The sequence below is a fragment of the Patagioenas fasciata genome, chromosome 5, assembly GCF_037038585.1.
Source record: "Patagioenas fasciata isolate bPatFas1 chromosome 5, bPatFas1.hap1, whole genome shotgun sequence".
Classification (NCBI taxonomy): domain Eukaryota; kingdom Metazoa; phylum Chordata; class Aves; order Columbiformes; family Columbidae; genus Patagioenas; species Patagioenas fasciata.
This window is the reverse complement of record NC_092524.1, coordinates 31,981,918-31,999,898: the sequence shown is the minus strand read 5'-3', so window position 1 is coordinate 31,999,898 and position 17,981 is coordinate 31,981,918. Positions and strand designations below refer to the sequence as shown.

The 17,981-nt window shown below is 39.6% G+C and overlaps 1 protein-coding gene across 3 annotated transcripts; it reads left to right on the top strand.

Moving 5' to 3' along the window:
• Window positions 1-143: 143 nt before the first annotated feature.
• DNAL1 (dynein axonemal light chain 1) lies at window positions 144-17,731 on the top strand. 3 transcript variants are annotated; one of them, XM_065838398.2, is made up of 8 exons: window positions 144-315; window positions 3,135-3,173; window positions 6,020-6,129; window positions 6,898-6,953; window positions 9,713-9,768; window positions 10,568-10,694; window positions 11,156-11,245; window positions 13,722-17,731. In XM_065838398.2, the coding sequence occupies exons 1-8, from the start codon at window positions 313-315 to the stop codon at window positions 13,766-13,768; spliced, it is 528 nt and encodes a 175-aa protein (XP_065694470.1). In that variant the 5' UTR covers window positions 144-312; the 3' UTR covers window positions 13,769-17,731. The 3 variants fall into 3 exon arrangements, with proteins under 3 accessions (XP_065694470.1, XP_071665344.1, XP_065694469.1); XM_071809243.1 differs by having other exon boundaries at window positions 11,105-11,245; XM_065838397.2 differs by having other exon boundaries at window positions 11,102-11,245.
• The last annotated feature ends 250 nt before the right edge of the window (window positions 17,732-17,981 follow it).

Below are 17,981 nucleotides of genomic sequence, written 5' to 3'. Positions count from 1 at the left end.
ACGCGAAGTGGAGGGGGCGAAAAGCCCTGCAACCGAAGTGGAGGGAGGGGAGGGAGGGGGTCCGGCCGCCGACCGCCAGGGGGCGCTCCGCGGGAAGACCACCGCGCCCCCTCTGCCGCGTCCCACAATGCATCACGGACCGCCCCCTCGCGACTTCCGGGATGGGACTTTCTCTGTGGCAGCGTATCTCTATGATCGCCAGGTGTGGGTGCATTCGTGCTCGCTGCCCCCGCCCCGACGTGCCCGTTGCGCTGCGCATGCGTGGGAGGCGGCTGTGCCATAGCAACCGGAGCGTTAACGGTAGCAACGGCAATGGTGGGTCCCGTCAGGGCCGGCGCGGGCACCCGGGCGCCTGGTGGGGAGAGCGCTGGGCCTGCGGGGGTGGCGGCCGGCCTAGCGGCTGCTGGGGAGCCGAGGGCTTGGGGAAAGGCTGAGCCGAGGCGGCTCCGGGACCTGGGGGTGGCTGACGGGGGTCCCAACGACGGGGCCTGCTCCGAGATGGGGGTGGGGAGGGCTGGAAGGGGCTGGGGTGTGTGAGCGGCGTCCCCTCAGGTCTGCCCCGGAGCGGTCCCCGCGGAGCGGCTGTGGCATCGCCGCCGCTCGGGACTGAGGGAGCGGTAGCGCGGGAGGACCCAGCCCTTCGCGGCCGGGGTTCCACCGTGCTGGTGTCTGGCGCCGGGCAGCCCGGACGCGGCATAAGCTGGCCAGAACTAGAGGCCTTGGGTAAGGCGGGGGAGTCGTGGCCTGTAACTGTTCCTTGGAAAACGTGGATTTCAGGGACAGATCAAAGTAGTGGGAGAAAATTAATTTTCACCCTGCAGTTGTTGGAAGGCTGGGATGCTATCACATAAAAACCCGAGTTAGTACAGTTAGTACAGGCAGCACTCTCTGCAATTATTACACTGATTAGCCTGGTATCTGTTGCTGTGCAAATTCTGTTTTGCTCTATCTAACATATAAATAAATGTATGCAAATTAAGGCAAAGTGTCACTGTTTTACTTTCTCTTGGGAATCTGAATTTTGTAAATACTCTGTGTCCAGCAGCCATGTTTTGGCGGGCAACAATATTTCTTTTGTTACAAATTTTGCATGTACAGGGATGTTTTTTTCCCTTAAAGTGTTATGTTTCTTGTTCCTGCAATGTTGATAGTGACTCTTCAGGGTGACAGTTTCGGCTTTGGATCACCTGGCATTTTGAATGCTCTAACTAACATGACTTTATTTAATCTAAATACCTGTAGGAAATTTTTAAATATACAGGTCGAGGAACCCTGCAAATAGGCTTCTCAGAAGGAGGTTTCCCCTAAGTAACCTCTCTTGGCAGAAAATAGGGACATTTCAAGTGCATTTGAAAGAACAAAACAAAATCCCTGATACATGTTTGCTTGATAAGCCACTAGGCTGATTTTAATATTTCCACCAGATCGGATATTACCCCAGGAGAGACAAGTCAGCAGAGGTCAGGGAAGAAGCTGGTCCTTGTGCTCCTGTGGATAACTAGTTTTAAAGTCCAGTCCTGTTTTAGACATGAGATTGAAACAGAAGCAGGCACTGGTCATGTAAATCTGTTTCTGTCTTCAACTGAAGGCTGTCTGAGATCACGTACCCGAATGCCATAACAATTGGCCACAATAATTATGAAAATTGAATGAACTTCACGTCCAGAAAACCTGGCTAACTGAAAGCCAGCTGTTTTTGCTGGCACGCTGGCGGCTGTTAAAAGGGCTTCATGAAACTGTTGGGAGTGGGGACTAAGAATGTGATCTGAACAGAGGTCATATAGGTGTTAGTCTGCAGCAGACACTGAGGAGATACTGCCATGGCACAAGTTTGCCAGATCATCTACAATGTGACCTACAGCTGCTCTCACGCAGTATAGATAGGATTAAAACAAACACCTGTCAGTGGGCAGGAGCAGCTAGAACATCTGAGAATGTTCAGTGATATGTGTTTAAATGAAGACATATTTGATATCTGAAATGTGTGCTCGGAGTCCTTGGCATTGCTGGGTCTGAGACTGTTGCTGGGTGGGCAGCGGCTGTAGCCATTCTCTTATGTGCAGCTGCCTCAACTGTTGTCTTTTATTGTGGGGTTCAGAGTTTCCAGTGGTCTAGAGCAAAGTACCCAGCTCTAAAGCTCTGTGACCGAGGTGATTCCATATAATTTTGCTTGGAAGCTAGTTTGTTGGCTTTAACTTCTACGGTCTTTTTTTTTTTTTTTTTTAATATCTGATTACCTGAAAGGTTGCTTCTATCCACATATGGTAGTGCTACAGGGAAGAGCAATAGAGATGCGTGGTTTTGTGGAAAGAAAGCTGTTGATCAGTTTTTGTGAAAGATTGGTCTCTGGCACCTTTTTAATCTGAAAGACATCTTGAAATATGTTTAATGTGTAGGATATATACTCTCTATATACTACTGGTTTGGATATCGTCACTTGGTTTTGATAAGTCTGATGTGAGGCAGAAGAGTTGGAGTTAGTGACCACAGAAAGTTGGTCAGTGGGTCAGTCCTCAAAGAGCCTTGTACAACAGCTCTCAGGTTTTTTTCTAACTGAATAATACATGTTTTCACATTTCATTATGTGACTGGACATAAAGTGGTTGGAGAAAAACAAATATAAACAATCCAGATTGCACTTGATTTTTGACAAGATGTATGTTATCTCCCACAGTGAATCTTAAGAGGCTTCATCATTCTGTCTACTCACTGACTTGCTTTCAGACAGGAAGTTGCTAATGCACAATAATGGAAAGTGTGGCGGAGTTAAGAGCATTAGGCCACATTTTTCAGTGCAGTAACTTCAAATGTCTTTGAATTCAATTGAATTTCACTATCAAAGCTAACAAGCAGCATTCCCAAACCCGTGCTCCAGGTGGGGCAGAGAGTAAGATAAAGAAGATAATGTCATTGCATGAAGGCAATTGGTTGCTTCTGAAAATGCTACCAAGTACCCCAGAAATTAAAATTACAGGGCACTGGGGGGTTCCAGTGCAGGAAGATAATACAGTGAAGTGGTAGAAAGGGGTAAACAAGCAGGCTAAGGAGAGAGAAGGGAGGGGAGATGTGTTTGCTGTGATCAAGACAACTAAAAATTTGCAATGAATATTCATTTAAATTTGTTTCATTTTTAGGCAAAAGCAACAACTATCAAAGAAGCTCTAGCCAGATGGGTAAGTACTAGAACAATATTTAGCTGCTTTGCAGTACTCTTTGGCATGGGGTTTTACTGTATTCAGCTAAATTTATTTTTCAAACTTACTGTAAGAAATATGTTTGCTTGAAACATTTGCTGTAAGGAGTTTCACAAAGTAAAAAATTTATTAGTATTATTTAAGTGTAATACATTCTGTTGAACTTTCTGTATGTTCTTGTTAAATTGATAGAGCTGTTTTTGCTCACCTGCCTTGTTCTGTTGAATATGCTTTGACAGAAGGCCTGAGACTACGAAGAGGTTTAAAGTTGGGGATGTCTTATGTTTTAATTATGCGCTGTTCATTTTACCTGAGTGTAGTCCTTCCCACAGAATAAACAAGTAGGAAATTCTCACTACATTGAAGTCAGCAAAACTTCTGCTATTGTCTTTTAACATAGTGTTCCTCATATTGTGCAGAGCTTAGCTCAGAATGAGTTTCTTGGTTGTTTTTCTTCTTGAGGTACTATGCTAATACGGGCAGTCATTTGGGGCAGTAACTGACCTGGCCTTGGAGCCTTCTGGAAAGCTGTTTGTTGGCAAGGGTGCAGATGTAATTTCAAATAATGATATAGGTTGCTCTGGGGTCAGGTTCACAGTCCAGTAAAATCAGTGAGAATCTTTCCCTGGTCTCAGTGAATTTTAGATTAGGGCACAGATGTGCTGTTCAGTGGACATGCACTCTCCTGCTAAATCTGGCCAGCTGCTACAGCAAGACCTTAAAAGTGTTTTGGTCTCAAGAAGATCTGGATGTGAGGCAGTGTGAGCAGATACAGTTGAAAGTCAGAAGATCTGTAGTATCAGCTCGAGATACAAGTCTGTAACTGAAGACTACTTCCTTTTTGAATTTTATAATTGTTTAATACCTTCAGTATTTCATGGATTTTTTTAGTTATGTTGATATACTCCACAAACGTCACCCCTGCTTTCCTAATAAGAATTAGAATGCAACAAATTGCAGACAATGACATTACTAGAGGTGTGAAGTGAGTATTAAAAAATGTTGCTTTTCCTCCCCCACTCTATCTGCTCTCCAAAACCTGAACTCCATGTTTCCTATTAAAGATTTATTTTCCGTTTGGTCCTCTGTCACATGTCTCTTGGGGACAATAGACCTGTGTCAGTGAGTTTCTATCAGTGTTAGGCATGAAGTGCTGAATTCGCTTTTCTGTCCATGTTATTGGGGGTGGTTCTAAATCTTCCTGTTACAATTCCTAGTTTGGGTCCATGTGACTTGTAAAATTGGATCTGGTGTTCTGTTGCAATCCAGATGTTTTTCTTCCCTTTGCCATAAGGGTTTCCTTATATCCTACAGTCAGGGTGACATTAATTAAATTGAAGTAACTTTGACTTAGCAAACAACCTGTTCTTAAAAAAGTATCAGGATGTGCTCACTGCTTCTTGCAAGTGCTCACTGCTGGCCACAGGCTGTGGTAGAAGCTTCCTCTCTTTCATGTTTTTAAGAAAAAATGCATTCTTATTTGTTGGTATAAACTGATAGATTATAAACTGAGTATACATGCAAATAGATACAGTATTATTCTTAGAAAATAAAATGGAAGTTTCACATTTAAATAGTGACTTAGTTTGAACACATTCCCTATATTCTAGCAAAACATCTGGCGTGCTTATTTGCTAAATTGCTAATTCTGAGTAAAAATACTATCACACTGAATTTGGACAGAAACTGGAATATAAGTAAATGCACAAGACAACATGCTCGTTTTTTATTGAATTAAGTTACCTGAAATATTTTGGTACATAAGAGAGAAAATAATGTTATCAAAATCTAATCTTGTGCTGTGGGATTCTTAAAGACTTCTGGGACGCAATTCATTTCATTACAAAGTAGCCATATAAACCAGGCCAGACCTCAGCTATCTCATTTCTCAGTAGCTGCATAAAAAATGGGGGAGAAAACAAGAGTCCTTGTTTTGAAAGTGCGGAGTAGATTTCTCCTTTGTTAACGGACCTCCAGTCCTCCCCCTGAACACTGAGTGAATTGACAAAGTGCTCCCTTTGTGCTGTCAGGGAGGCAGCTGTCAAAACTGGTGGTACTACCTAAATAGATACTTGTTCCAAGTGTTTAGTCAATAATTACCATTACTTCAGAATTTTAAAAGGCTTAATAGAGTATGTTTTTAAATAAACCCAAATGCTGAAGTTGTGGCCATTTTTCTAAAGCTCTGAACTCTTTAAAGTATTTAATCTAAAAAATTATCAACTTAGATTGTAAATATGAAATTTGTCTTTTTCTGTGTTCTGTGAAGTGGGAAATCTTCCCACACTCTTTATTTTAACGGCTAATTGAGATTTTTATTTCCTTTAGATTCTTAATTCTGTGAATCTGTTGAAGTTCTCCCCAAAAATGCACTCCCCTGTGTTCAGTTTGTGTTGTGAGTTAGGCATGAGTTCTGAGTTTTCTGGGTGAAGTGGGAAGGAGATTTTTCTGTCTGAGCTTTTAAGAATCTGCTTCTGCTACAGATCTGCCGTAGTTGTGGCTCCTGTATGTCAGTATAAGAAGTGCCGTCATTCAGAATTTTAAACTTCCATCTATTCTCCATTTCTTTATGGCAGAGGACCCCTTAATTAAATTGCTCAAGTGTAATACAACTTTTTAAATAAAGCATATGTAATGTACAAGTAAGGTAGCCTTCCCCTCTTTATGCTATGCCAGCAGGAATCTTGATAAGCAGTATTCAAAATGCTTTCTCTTTTCAGTAGTATCTTTTACTAGTATATTTTAATTACTTCTATAGTAATTGTGTTTATAGTAATTTTTTTAGTATCGTAATTTTTAGTAATTGCACTTTCTCTTTTATTTAGGAAGAAAAAAATGGCCAGAAGGCTTCAGAGGCAAAGGAAGTGAAACTGTATGGTCAGATTCCTCCTGTAGAGAAGATGGATGAATCTCTCTCCACTCTTGTTAACTGCGAGTAAGTTCAGTTAAAAATAAGTTGGAAACCAAATCTCCTTCTCTCTCCTCTCTCTCCTCCTCGCTCTCCTCCTCGCTCTCCTCCTCGCTCTCCTCCTCGCTCTCCTCCTCGCTCTCCTCCTCGCTCCTCCTCCTTTCTCTTCTTCTATTTATATTAATTTTCCATTTTTCTGCTATCCGCTGTGCAAATATGTATTCACTATGTCTAAGTGTGGCCTTCAAAGCAGCAGCTTTCTCTTCTTTATTCTCAGCTAAGCTTTTCTTTCCACATTCAGTTCCTCTTTTTAATTCAAAGATCTCTGTCACTTAACTGAGATGTTAGGACAGATTCTTTATTGCTATTTGGCACCAGAGAAATTAGATACTGTTTATCAGTATACAGTTACAGGTCCATGTTTGGAGTCCTTCAGCTGGCTGGCACATTCATGACCCATTCAAAAATTTGTCCAAAAGAAAGGAGACCTATGCAGGGCTTTCAGAAAGAAATTAGAGCCATTTCAGAAATAAATGCACATGCATTTGATAAGGCATAAAAAGGTAATCTGATATGTCATGTAAGTAACTCATGGTATTTTCCCAGAAGCTAAATAAAGTTATAAAAGTCTTGATGGTTTGAAGATATTCTAAGTCTGTTTACACATCCAGTTAGTTCACTGTCTATTGAGAGAAGAAGAGACAGTTATTTCTAATGCAGTGGTGTTTGGACATGGAACTCTTCTGATATAGTGATCCCTTGTATACTATGAATTGATTATTCTTGCTTTTAAAGGAAACTATCGCTGTCTACAAACTGCATTGAAAGAATCGCCAACTTGAGCAACCTGAGTAAGTGACAGTGGTCAATTATGTTTGGTTTTGAGTTGCTTGGATAGGACTTATACCATAATTGTTATAATTTTCCAGGTTTATACCTATTCTTATCCTTTTTAATTCCTTCCTGTTAGAAAATGACAAGTGACCTTTACAATTATCAGTCTTACTGGAGAATGCATGTGTAGCAGTAATGGTGTATTAGAGCATGTATCCCTGGACTAGCCTTGGCAGTTGTCTCACTGTGCAGGTTTAACAACAACAAAATCCATTCAGAAAGCACTTTTGTAACCTCCAGTGGGCCTAGTTATGATATTCAACACCTAATCAGTTCTTGGGTGAATTAATGACCGATTTCCACACTCATAATGGAGATAGTCTGCAGTTCAACAACTCCATAATTGCGGTATTGGTTGGAGTGATGCTGGAATGTTGGAGACGTGGATGGAAAAATGCTATTTCACTTTGCAGATGACTGGATGTACTTGGTTTGATTTTGTTCACACTTGAAAGGGGTGTGCCATCTGTTTAGAAGGGCAACTGAACTTTTATTTCTTGAGCAGCTGTCCATGAAACCTTGAAACTCATTGGGTTACTGACTTTGGGACAGAAGCCTTAATGGTCTGTCCTCAAGACTTTAACTCTGTGGCACAACGCTGGCAAAGAGCTGCAAGTTTTGGGCTGGAGCTTCCATGGTTTTTTGTCCCCATCAAACTGCCAGGTGGACAGACGAGAAACCTGGAATCCCATCCTCTCCAGTAATACACTGATCGGGCTGTCAAGGAGCTTGATGAACTTACTTGTTTTCATAACATGCTCAGAATTCACCCAATTTGCAAATACTATTCAGAGAAAAATATTGCAGTAGTCTTTCCAAAGAACTGTACTGTAATATTTCAAATTGAGTAACTCTATCATGAACAAAAATAATTACACAGTTATATATAAAAGTGAAACAGATCAAATATTTTAGTGGGATAAAACATGAAAAGCATTTAAAGTATCTTAAATACTTGTATTAGTAAAACATAGAACCAAAACACTCAGTCTGTACCAAGTGTTTGAACCTAAAGCCAGACAAACTAGAACTACATGGTCTGTCTCTTAAAGGTAGAGAATATGAGGAACTCACTGTCTCTGTTGGCTTCTGTGGAAGACAGAGAAAGCAGTGCTTATAGCTATGAAAACAAGACTAATTATTCCATATTTGCTATTGCTTATTGCAGAGAGGAAGCTGAGAAACCTTTTTAAGCATCTGTACTCTTTTCAGATGGAAAATATTGCTATTAATGTATATACCTGATACTGTGGTTATGTCGAGTAGATAATTCTGTGTAATGGATCACAGCCCTACCTGTGAGGAAGATGTTTTAGGTAACAGCAACAAGTGTTAGTTATGTGTTTTAGAGAGTATAAATGTTCCACGAGGGAGATCTTTCTTCTTTTAAAATATAGAATATCTCAGAACAAGAGTAATAAAAAACACTAACAGGAGTTAGAAACAATTTGAAGGCATGACTTTTTCAGCAACCTGTCATTTTTGTATTTGTAAGTATCCTTTCATTTCTTCCAAATTTCAAATGCTGATGCAAACTCACAATTTATAAATGTGAGTTACAGACTGAATAGCTGGCTAGACCAAAAGGGCATCTGCCTGCGCTCTCCCCTGTGGATGGGGATCCTTAGGGATATACTGTAGAATATTAGCTGTAGTAGGCTTAGACTTACTGATTATGATTCTTCATTTTTTGACCATGATTGTGTATTAAGCTCTTGTGCTTAAAAAGAAAAAAATTATCATTGTACCTCAACTTTTAAATGAAAACGAATCGTCTTGGTTTAGAATATTTGCCAGGTGTGGGTTTATCAGGTGTGATTTCATCTGTACGTTTCTTGAGACAGAACATACAACTGTCTGTTCTAGAGCAGTCTTGAGTTTTCATCTTTAGCAGTCTCTAGCCACTACATGTGGTGTCTATGGAGTATCTGTTGCTACTTGGCTGGAACTTTCATTGGTCTTTCCATTAACTATTGTACCAGGTGTTTCAAATCATTATGCATACAAGAGCAAAACACGACCATTAAGTATTTGGTCCTTAATGCAGTTAACAAGTGTTAAAACATTAATGAAAGGTACAGATTCAAAGTTAACTCAGCAACATGCTGCAACTCAGTTTGCTTATTTACACCTGCAAGAAAGCTTGTGTGAAAAATGAAAATGAGTTATGCAAGCAGACTTGCTATTTTTTGATAGCTTTGTGTTGCACTAGTATTGCACTGAAGCCCAGTAAGAACAGCTCTCTTTGGAAGAAGTTTTGATTGGGTGCTAGACTAAACTGAAATGTCTGCCATCAGTAAGGCAACTTTGTATGTTGCTTCTATTACAGAAATAAAATCTGCTGCCTTAAAACAAGATCGCAATAACTTTTGCCTGAAGAAGGGCCGCGAACTATGTAGGATCAAAACTAGCAAGTTAGCAGTTACAGTTCAGGTGCAAGGTGAAATCCTCATTTTTTTTTCAGTAATTATCTGGACTGAATTTTGATTAAGTAAGCTACACATGAGCATCTTTATGTTCATGGGTGCATTTCTGTGCTGTTCACTGCATCTATACCTGACGATCTGTGTAGGTCAGGAGGTTCTGTTTCTTTCTTAAGACAGCCTGTTCAAAGTGCAGTTTGTTTGTAAGTAGAATATGGCATTTTACCTGACTTACAACATCTTGTTATGCTAAAAAAAAAAAATAACAAGAAACTTTCTTTTATCTATTACAGAAAACTTGAGGATTCTGTCCTTGGGAAGAAATAACATAAAGAACTTGAATGGATTGGTATGCAGTTCTTAGTATCAATGCTTCACTAATAAAATGGAGTGCTGTCTAGAATGTAGGATAATTCCCTATGTTCATAAAAGTATTTGCTGAATTTATGTTATTGCTTAACTATTTATTTTCTCCTTTCTCAATGATCTGTTTACATTGCTTCTCAATTTTTAGGGTGTTGGTTGGGCAGAAGAACTTTTTTCAATTTTTTTTTAAATGAATATAGAAATTATTTTCTTTCTCAAGAGATACTGTATGTTTCTCCCATAAAATGTTCCTCTTCAAAGCTATTCCCACCTTCAGAGATGCTACATCTCTGAAGTGTGAAATGTAGAGTTAATGTGTTAATGGCTGGTTTAAAAACACCTCTTTTTTGAGAGAATTATGAAAGCAGCTTCTGGCTGACAGGTACAAACATATATGGACCTGAAACGAGTAATTTCCTCAAATTTTATAAAACCCTCTCTAAAGTAGTTGTTAAATTGCATTCACTTAATGTGTACTTGCAGTACACAAGCAGCCAAATTTGTCTCCTCTGCCCCTATGCCTTAAGAACAACTAGTCCAGCCAGCTATTCCTTGTCTTATTCTAATATTAGATTTCTGTCCTCTTAAATATATTTCAGGTCCTTTGTTCTTAATTCCCCTCAGTATTTATCATGCATAATTAGGGATTTGCTTAACAGGAAATTAGGACCAATATACCTTCCTATTTTCTCACACGAGGTGTCCTATAGGGGGTGAAGATAGAATCTGAGGAATAAGGAACATACACTTCTGCTTACCTGAGCAGTCCTGTCATTTTTTAGGAGGCAGTTGGAGAAACTTTAGAGGAGCTGTGGATCTCGTACAACTTCATTGAGAAACTGAGGGGTATCCGTGTTATGAAGAAGCTGAAGGTTCTTTATATGTCAAATAATTTGGTGAAAGACTGGGGTAAGGCACTCCTCTCTGTTCTGTAACTTTACCTGTAGTGTGGTGAATCCATGAGTTAAGTCACCAAGTAAAAAAATAGTTTGGTATGTTACAGAGCTTTAAATCTCACTGATAAACCTGCAGATACGCTTAGAATCCCTGAATATCCACTCATGCATGAGAGTAAAAAGAGAAAATTGAATTTAATTTCTAAGCTCAGTGGATTTTGTTCTTTGAATCATCTTTCTCAGACTTTGTTTACAGTGCATACGTGTTCTTTAACCTGACACCAGTTCAAGCCCAAGCAATCCCTGTCCTATTGTATCCCATGCCATTTATGTTTGCACCGAGTTTGAAAGGAAGGTTTGGTGCACATGTACTTTCGTTGTTCCACAATCTGGTTGGTGTTTTCACCTTTGTGGTTGCAGCAGAGTTTGTGAGACTGGCAGAGCTGCCATTACTAGAGGATCTGGTGTTTGTAGGCAATCCACTACAAGAGAAATACGCTTCTGATCAGAACAGCTGGATTGACGAAGCAGCCAAACGGGTACCCAAGCTGAAAAAGCTGGATGGTGAGTTTGGGGCATGAGGCAATGGGTGTGAGTTAACAGCTTAATATAGAGACAACCAAAGGAAAATGAATCATAACCTCAGAAGTTCATCTGTGTGCCCATCTAATTAATATTCTTCCCTCCTCTCTTTGGAGTTATTCAGAAGTAGTTATTGAGATCCTGGCTGCAGGATATTCTGAGAATGTTTGACAGATTTTTGAGCATTAAATCTAAGTGGTCGTGCAGCCCACAGTTGCACCTTACTCTTGAAATTATCCAGTCAAATAGTTTTAATGTATTACTAATAGGGAACTAAAACATACATACGTACACATATATATAAACACATTTAATACTGGTTTCAAGTTCTCCTTGTGGAGTTCACACATTGACTGCTCTTATTATAACCTTAAGTATCTAGTATTAAATAAGCTAACAAGCCTTTCATCTGCCAAGTTGAATTACTGTTTTCTCAGCAAATTTGATTTACAGTTTTTCCAACAAAAGAGGGTGACATGGGGGGATGGAGATAGATATGTTCTGGTTTGCTTCTGGTGTAAAGGAAAGTTTTCAAAACTTTATGCAAGTTTCCTAAATGCCTGAGTATCCTCCTCTGTGTAGTGACCCTCAGTTTGTGAGCTATCCTCTTCACTGATATGAAAAGATATTGAAGTATGTCCTGATTAGTGACTAAAAGTGAGATAATTTAAAAATATATTTTTAAACATTGTTAATGGAGATGGTAGCTGGTCACGGTTCTCTGCTGCTTACTAAAGCAATGAAGAGGAGAGCAGGACTGGTAACACTAATAAAGAGCCAGAGTAGCAGCAGGGAAGGTACAAGTGTGGGGATGGTGACAAGAGGACAGCTGCATTTCAGGGAGCAAGAGATGGGAAATCAAAGTCAGATCAGCTGAAGTACTAAGAGTTACTGGGAACTGGAAGCTTGCTGAGAGAAGTATACTGCTGTGAAGGATGGCCTGCAGTAGTTCCTTTGCTGTTGTAGTAGAAAATGTTGTGAGAATGAAACAAAAAATAGAATAGGGCACATATCTGTATGGGCAAGGAGTGAGCTTCTTAGTATAAGGTTAGACCCTTAGTTTCTTAAGCATTCCCACAGCCTGGAGCAGTGGGCAGCTCTGAATGACGCTGGTATGTTTCCTATGCAATGTAGAAAGAGATGATGGTATGTAAGAGTGGAAACGACAAAAACTAGAATGTTGAGCAAAAAAGATGTCAGAAACACTGTAATTGGCCGTAAGGTTCTTCCTGTTACACTGTCCCAGGATCCTGTTATGCTTATGTACTGTATGTGAGATGACTAATATGGGGGCCTCAAAATTATTGAAATGCTTGAAGATGTACTGGGCAAAAAAAAAGCACTGAAGGTCTCTGTCAGAACATGGGCATCTCCTTCCTGTTAGTTTCTCTGCCAGGAACTCTGCTCAGCAGTTAAGTACCTAAAAATCAACAGAAACCAGGCTGTGGTGGTTTATTTTCTGTTTCCTACCTCTGAAAAAAGAAAGAGAGCACCCCAATCATACAGTAAGCAAAGGGCTCTCACCACAAAGCCTCACCATAGGTCAACTCTCTGCCCCAAGCTGACCAAAGCATCAGTGTGACCCAGTTCCCATTACCCAGGTGACAGCACAGGTAAATGGACATAAACCTTCACGCCCCTTGTACTAGTTATTTAGGCATGTGTTTGATTGTGTTGTTTCAGCGTGCTGTGAGCTTACCTGTACCACTGGGGTTTGCTGCTGTGGGGAAAATTTGTAACTTGATACATTTTTTGGGGGGCTATTAGTATTTCAACGTATTTTAAGTTCATGAGCCCATAACTATGAGATGGTGTGAACCCTGCAGACTGCCAGAGTCTGATGTGCCCTAGCTCAACATGGCAATTAAAAGGTGATTTATTTTTTTTCAGAAGTACCCAAGGTGTATAGGCTATGATGCTACCGTGCAGTGCAGCTTTATCGACATCCAAGTTATCCCTAAGAGATGTGACCATATTGCTTCTTGGATCCACATTAATATAATTGTGTTTTGTAGTCTGGATATCCTAGTTAGGTATCTTTGAGGAGGTATCCCATTTTATTAGGTCATGTATGCCATGGAAATAACAGCACAAAGTAGGGGCCCAACAAGAGAAGTGCTAGTTGGTTGTTAGCCGTTGAACTGACATGGTGCATCTCCCAGTGACCAAGTTAGCCCGATCTTTGCAGGTCCTGCTTTAGTACCTTTTTAATTCCATGTTACCTGAAACATTGGAAAAACATCCAACAGAATATCTCATCAGCTGAAGACTTTAGTTAAGAGCACTTCAGGTGTGCAGAAGTTCATGTCAGTTGGAAGCAGTGGCAGAAAATACAACTCCTTCTGCCAGTCGGACTCTTCCCGACAGTCCAAATTAAATATCTCTTTCTCTGCATAATCTATTAGTAAATCTTTGCAGATTTTTTTCTCTCTCTCTTTTTTTTTTTTTTCTCTCTTAGGTACCTTACTTATTAAAGAAGAAGAAGAGGAAGAAGGAGCAAACTGATGACACTGTCTTGTTGGGTATTTAATTATTTAAGTAACTCCAGATAGCTCAGCACATAGAACTTTTATATAAATGTTTGTTTTGAAGAAAATTTTTGGGAAGTTTTGAAAAGACCAGCTTATCTCCACAGTTTCTCACCCAAAGAATTACCAAAATTTGGGCACACCAGTTCTGTCAAGCTTATGATACCTGCTATAGAGACCAGTGGAGCTGAGTTTGTCTGCTCTTCGTCTAGAAAGAGATCTTTACCTAAACTAATACATAGCTATTTTTAATCCCTGATTAGTGGTGCTTGTTATTCACTCTTGGGTTATGTAGAACCATTTTAGCTTGTTAGGTACAGCTGACCAACATTATCATTGGAAACACTGAGGCCAAAAGAACATTATTGTGGTTTAGAGACATGTTACAGGCTTTGCTGTGTTTCATTTTGTCATGGGAATCCATCAGTGTTTTAAATATGCAAGTTTGCCTTTTCATCCCCTTAACTGTTATGCCAAACAAGCCCAGTAGTTGTGAACGCACAAAAAAACTATTGGTCTGATAATTGCTTGCTACTGGCCTTAAGTTTTGAATTGGGCTTCCCACATTGGAACTCAACTGCATTGCTTAGAAGGCCATGTATAACTTATATATTTATTTATTTTGAAGAGGCAATGGGAATTCTTTGCATGGTTTCAATGAGACTAAAATATCTGCTAGCTTTTTTTGTTGTTGTTTTTTAATAAGAAATTATTTTATATTGAAATATGTGGCCTGTTAGCTGGCAGCTGGTTCCTAGTTTTTGTTTGAGTCACTGGTGGACATAATCCTTCTCCACTCTGGAATTTTCCTATAACTAAGTAGGCTGATACTAATACAGAAACAAGCAGTGAACAGAAGACCTGGGTTTGAGGACAGAAAATGTTGGTTTTGGGGATATTCATTTTTTGTGAAAGCATAGGTGTGAGCAGTGAGAGAAAGTGTATGTAGTCAGTGGGGAAGGTGAGATGAGATGGAAAGTGGGCATTGGAAACAGAGGTATTGAAGACGTACTAAATGTGCTGCATTACAGGGTAACCAGTTTTAGTAAAGCCCCATTATATGGCAGGTAACTATTTCTAGTGAAATGCATTAAACAACGATGAAGACATACCTGGTTGTACTGTTGGATGCCAATAGTGTGGGTTTTTTTCTTCTCTTCCGAGAACAGATGATGTCACCTGAGTAGATTTTTCTGCAGATTGTTTTTTGTTTTTTAAAAGCTTTTCTTCATGGTACCATCTTTGTTTAAATTAAAATGGTGACAAGTATAGCTGTGGGTTCCAGACCAGGCATAGAAAGGCTGGAGGCAGAACACCACTCTTAAATATTTTGTTTGTGAAGGTGTTGAAATCTTGGAAGTCATGGTCAGAGATTAAAAGGTACAATTGGCCCACAAAACAGTGTTATTGGTCTCAAGCTCCAGGTATAATTGTAGTAGAAGAGAGTTCTCTCTCTAATTAATTTGTAGGTGGACAGTGTGAAGTAGAAGATGATTACAAGACAATCACAGTTTAGTTTCAATATATTGCTAGTTATTCTATGATTGTTAGAGGAATTATTAAGCATTCCAACTTAAATTGGCAATTGCTGATAAAGCTTGAGTTTTATTTAGATCTGTTGCTTAAAATAAGGTCAAGAGAGCAATGGCAAAAACTGTGTACATTCTTTACCTAGCACAAACTATTTCCAGGCAGCTGTTCTCTTGACCAGAAAGCAGTTTTCTCACAGGCAACTTTATATTTGTATGTAATTTCTTTTCTTTTAGAATTATTATGTAAGCTTTATCGTTAGTAAAGGCACCATTGACCAAGAAGCAGGATGAGAGAGTGTGTAGTCAACAGCCTTTTCATATTGGCTTCTTTTAAAACTTAAGCCATTCCGTTCACTTGCAACCAGCCCCTTTTGGCAAAGGGGATATGATTTGGTGGTATGTGGCTTATGACACACTCAGCCTCTACTGACCCCACCTGCTGTGGTGGGGCAACAGGGTTGACTTGTGTCCTTGACAACTGTAATTAAAGTGTGGTTAACGTGAGCCACAGGTTGAGCAGAGCAAAACTTGACTTCTGAATACTTCCAACAAATGGAAATGCCAAATTGATCTATGTGTTTGGAGACATTTTCAGAACAGACCATACAGTGCTCTTGTCCTAGTGCTTGGCCACAACGAAAAGGGTTTGAACTGCTGTAGCTGGTCTCTCCTAGCACAATGTCTACAAGTCTGGTATGTACAGCGATGTTAGCTCCTCAAATGGAATGTGACAGGAGAGAGTGAGTGATGAGCACGCAGTCCAGTACCAGGTAATCCTGCTGGTTGAATTTTTGATATCTAAATATGGTCCAAGTCTGTACCTTTCTGAAACTTTTGTTGGATACAGCAAATACTCTACATTTTGGCTATTTTGGGACATTTTGAGAGCACTGTTCTCACTGTGTGGTGATGATTGGAACGAAACGTAGCTCCACTGCTGAGGCATGAGGGGTAAGAGCAGTTCCTGACTCATTTAAGTGACCAATGCAGGCTGTTCTATGGGAGCAGTCCAGGAGCTATTGCAGTTGTTGGTGGAGCTGTGTACGTTGTGTGGCTCACTCACAGATTTAACAGCAGAAATTCTCTCGTGCTTTTTTGGGGGCTGCATTATAATTGCCACCAAAAAAAAATCATTGTCGAAGCAATGGAGCATCTGGACTCAGCACAATTATAACAGCAGTAAGGAACACTTGCAATACAAGGCTTCCCTTGCCTTTCACCCTTCATGCTGTGATGAATTAGCATATAATTTAAAACCCTTCTGATAAAACTATATCTCTCAATGAAACAGCACAGTCAGAGAAGAACAAACTAACTATGGCTCTCGTTTGTCAGGAAATGCTTCAGCTCAAAGCTGAGTGGAAGGTTCAGCTTAATGGTGCTTTGCCTGATAAATCATTATTACTCTCAAGAACAAATCAACACCCCCCCTTAACTTTTTCTCCTCCAAAAATAAGTTTTCCTAAATCTTAAAATTTGCACTTTAAAATTCTGCACTGGATGTGGTGGTAGACATACACAGGTGGTAGAATTGAAGCAGCCGAGTTGCACATTGATGGTGCTACACCATGTGGTGTGTAAGCTAACAGCAAAGCTCGGCCTGCGCACCCGTAGGGAGCGGCTCAGTAAAGTGTCAAAACGCTTGTCTCTTGGTGTTACGCTTTGCTCCTCCCTATCGCACCACATCCAGTAAAGTAGTAAGCACATTATTATTCATGGATGAAAAGAGCGCCCATGTAAAACTTGCAAGCCATGTGGAATTCTGCTTTTCCCAGTGAAATTATGGAGGATTAGCATCCACTTTATTACTTAGAGAAATATTCTAAATTAAATTAGTGGTAGGAAATAGCTAGGGTTTTTACTTGCTTGTTAGCACATTGACCTCTCTTCAAAGAGCTGATGTATGCCGTGATTATATTGAGAACTGCTGGAAAAGTGTGAGAAGAGACCTGAGAACCAGCAGATGACTCAGGTTACACTAGAAGTAGATGCATCTAGAAAAATCTTCAAGCAAGAGAGCACTTTTAACATCCCCTTTGACTATCTTTTGTATACAGTGATTTTGTAGCATAACCAACCTGTTAAATTTGCTGTGTTTAAATTATTTAGGCGTATGTTTGTAAATGTTATTCTGTGAAACTTGTTTAAAAATAATATAACATTATTTTTTACAAACATCTTTGGCTGTTGTGTAATGAAATAATAGTTCAGTTTATGGAGAGTGCTCAGAAATTAAATTTTGTTCTCATTAAACTTTTCTAGCTGCTTAGGGAACAACGTGTTTGTAGTATATAAATGCTGTTCCTTATTGCCTCTATATTTTAGAATAGAAAATAACTTAGACTTTTGAAATGCTGATATATTGTGATTGTTGTCATCTGACATATAAATATTTTTCAGTCTTATAAGACACTGGTTGTCAGACTTTGTTCTTAGGTCTTAAGAGAAAAGTCGTCTACTGCTGTACGGGGAAAAAATCCAAACAAGTTAAGTAAATGGCTAGCCTTTCTTCAGTACAAAATTACTAGTTCACTTTGAATTTAAGTTCTGTTCTGTTAACAGTAATATACTATCAATTCTGTTAAAGCAGGACACAAGAAGGTTAAATGATTGATAAACTTCTGCCATAGATATTTTAGCCTTCAATAGACAGTGTCA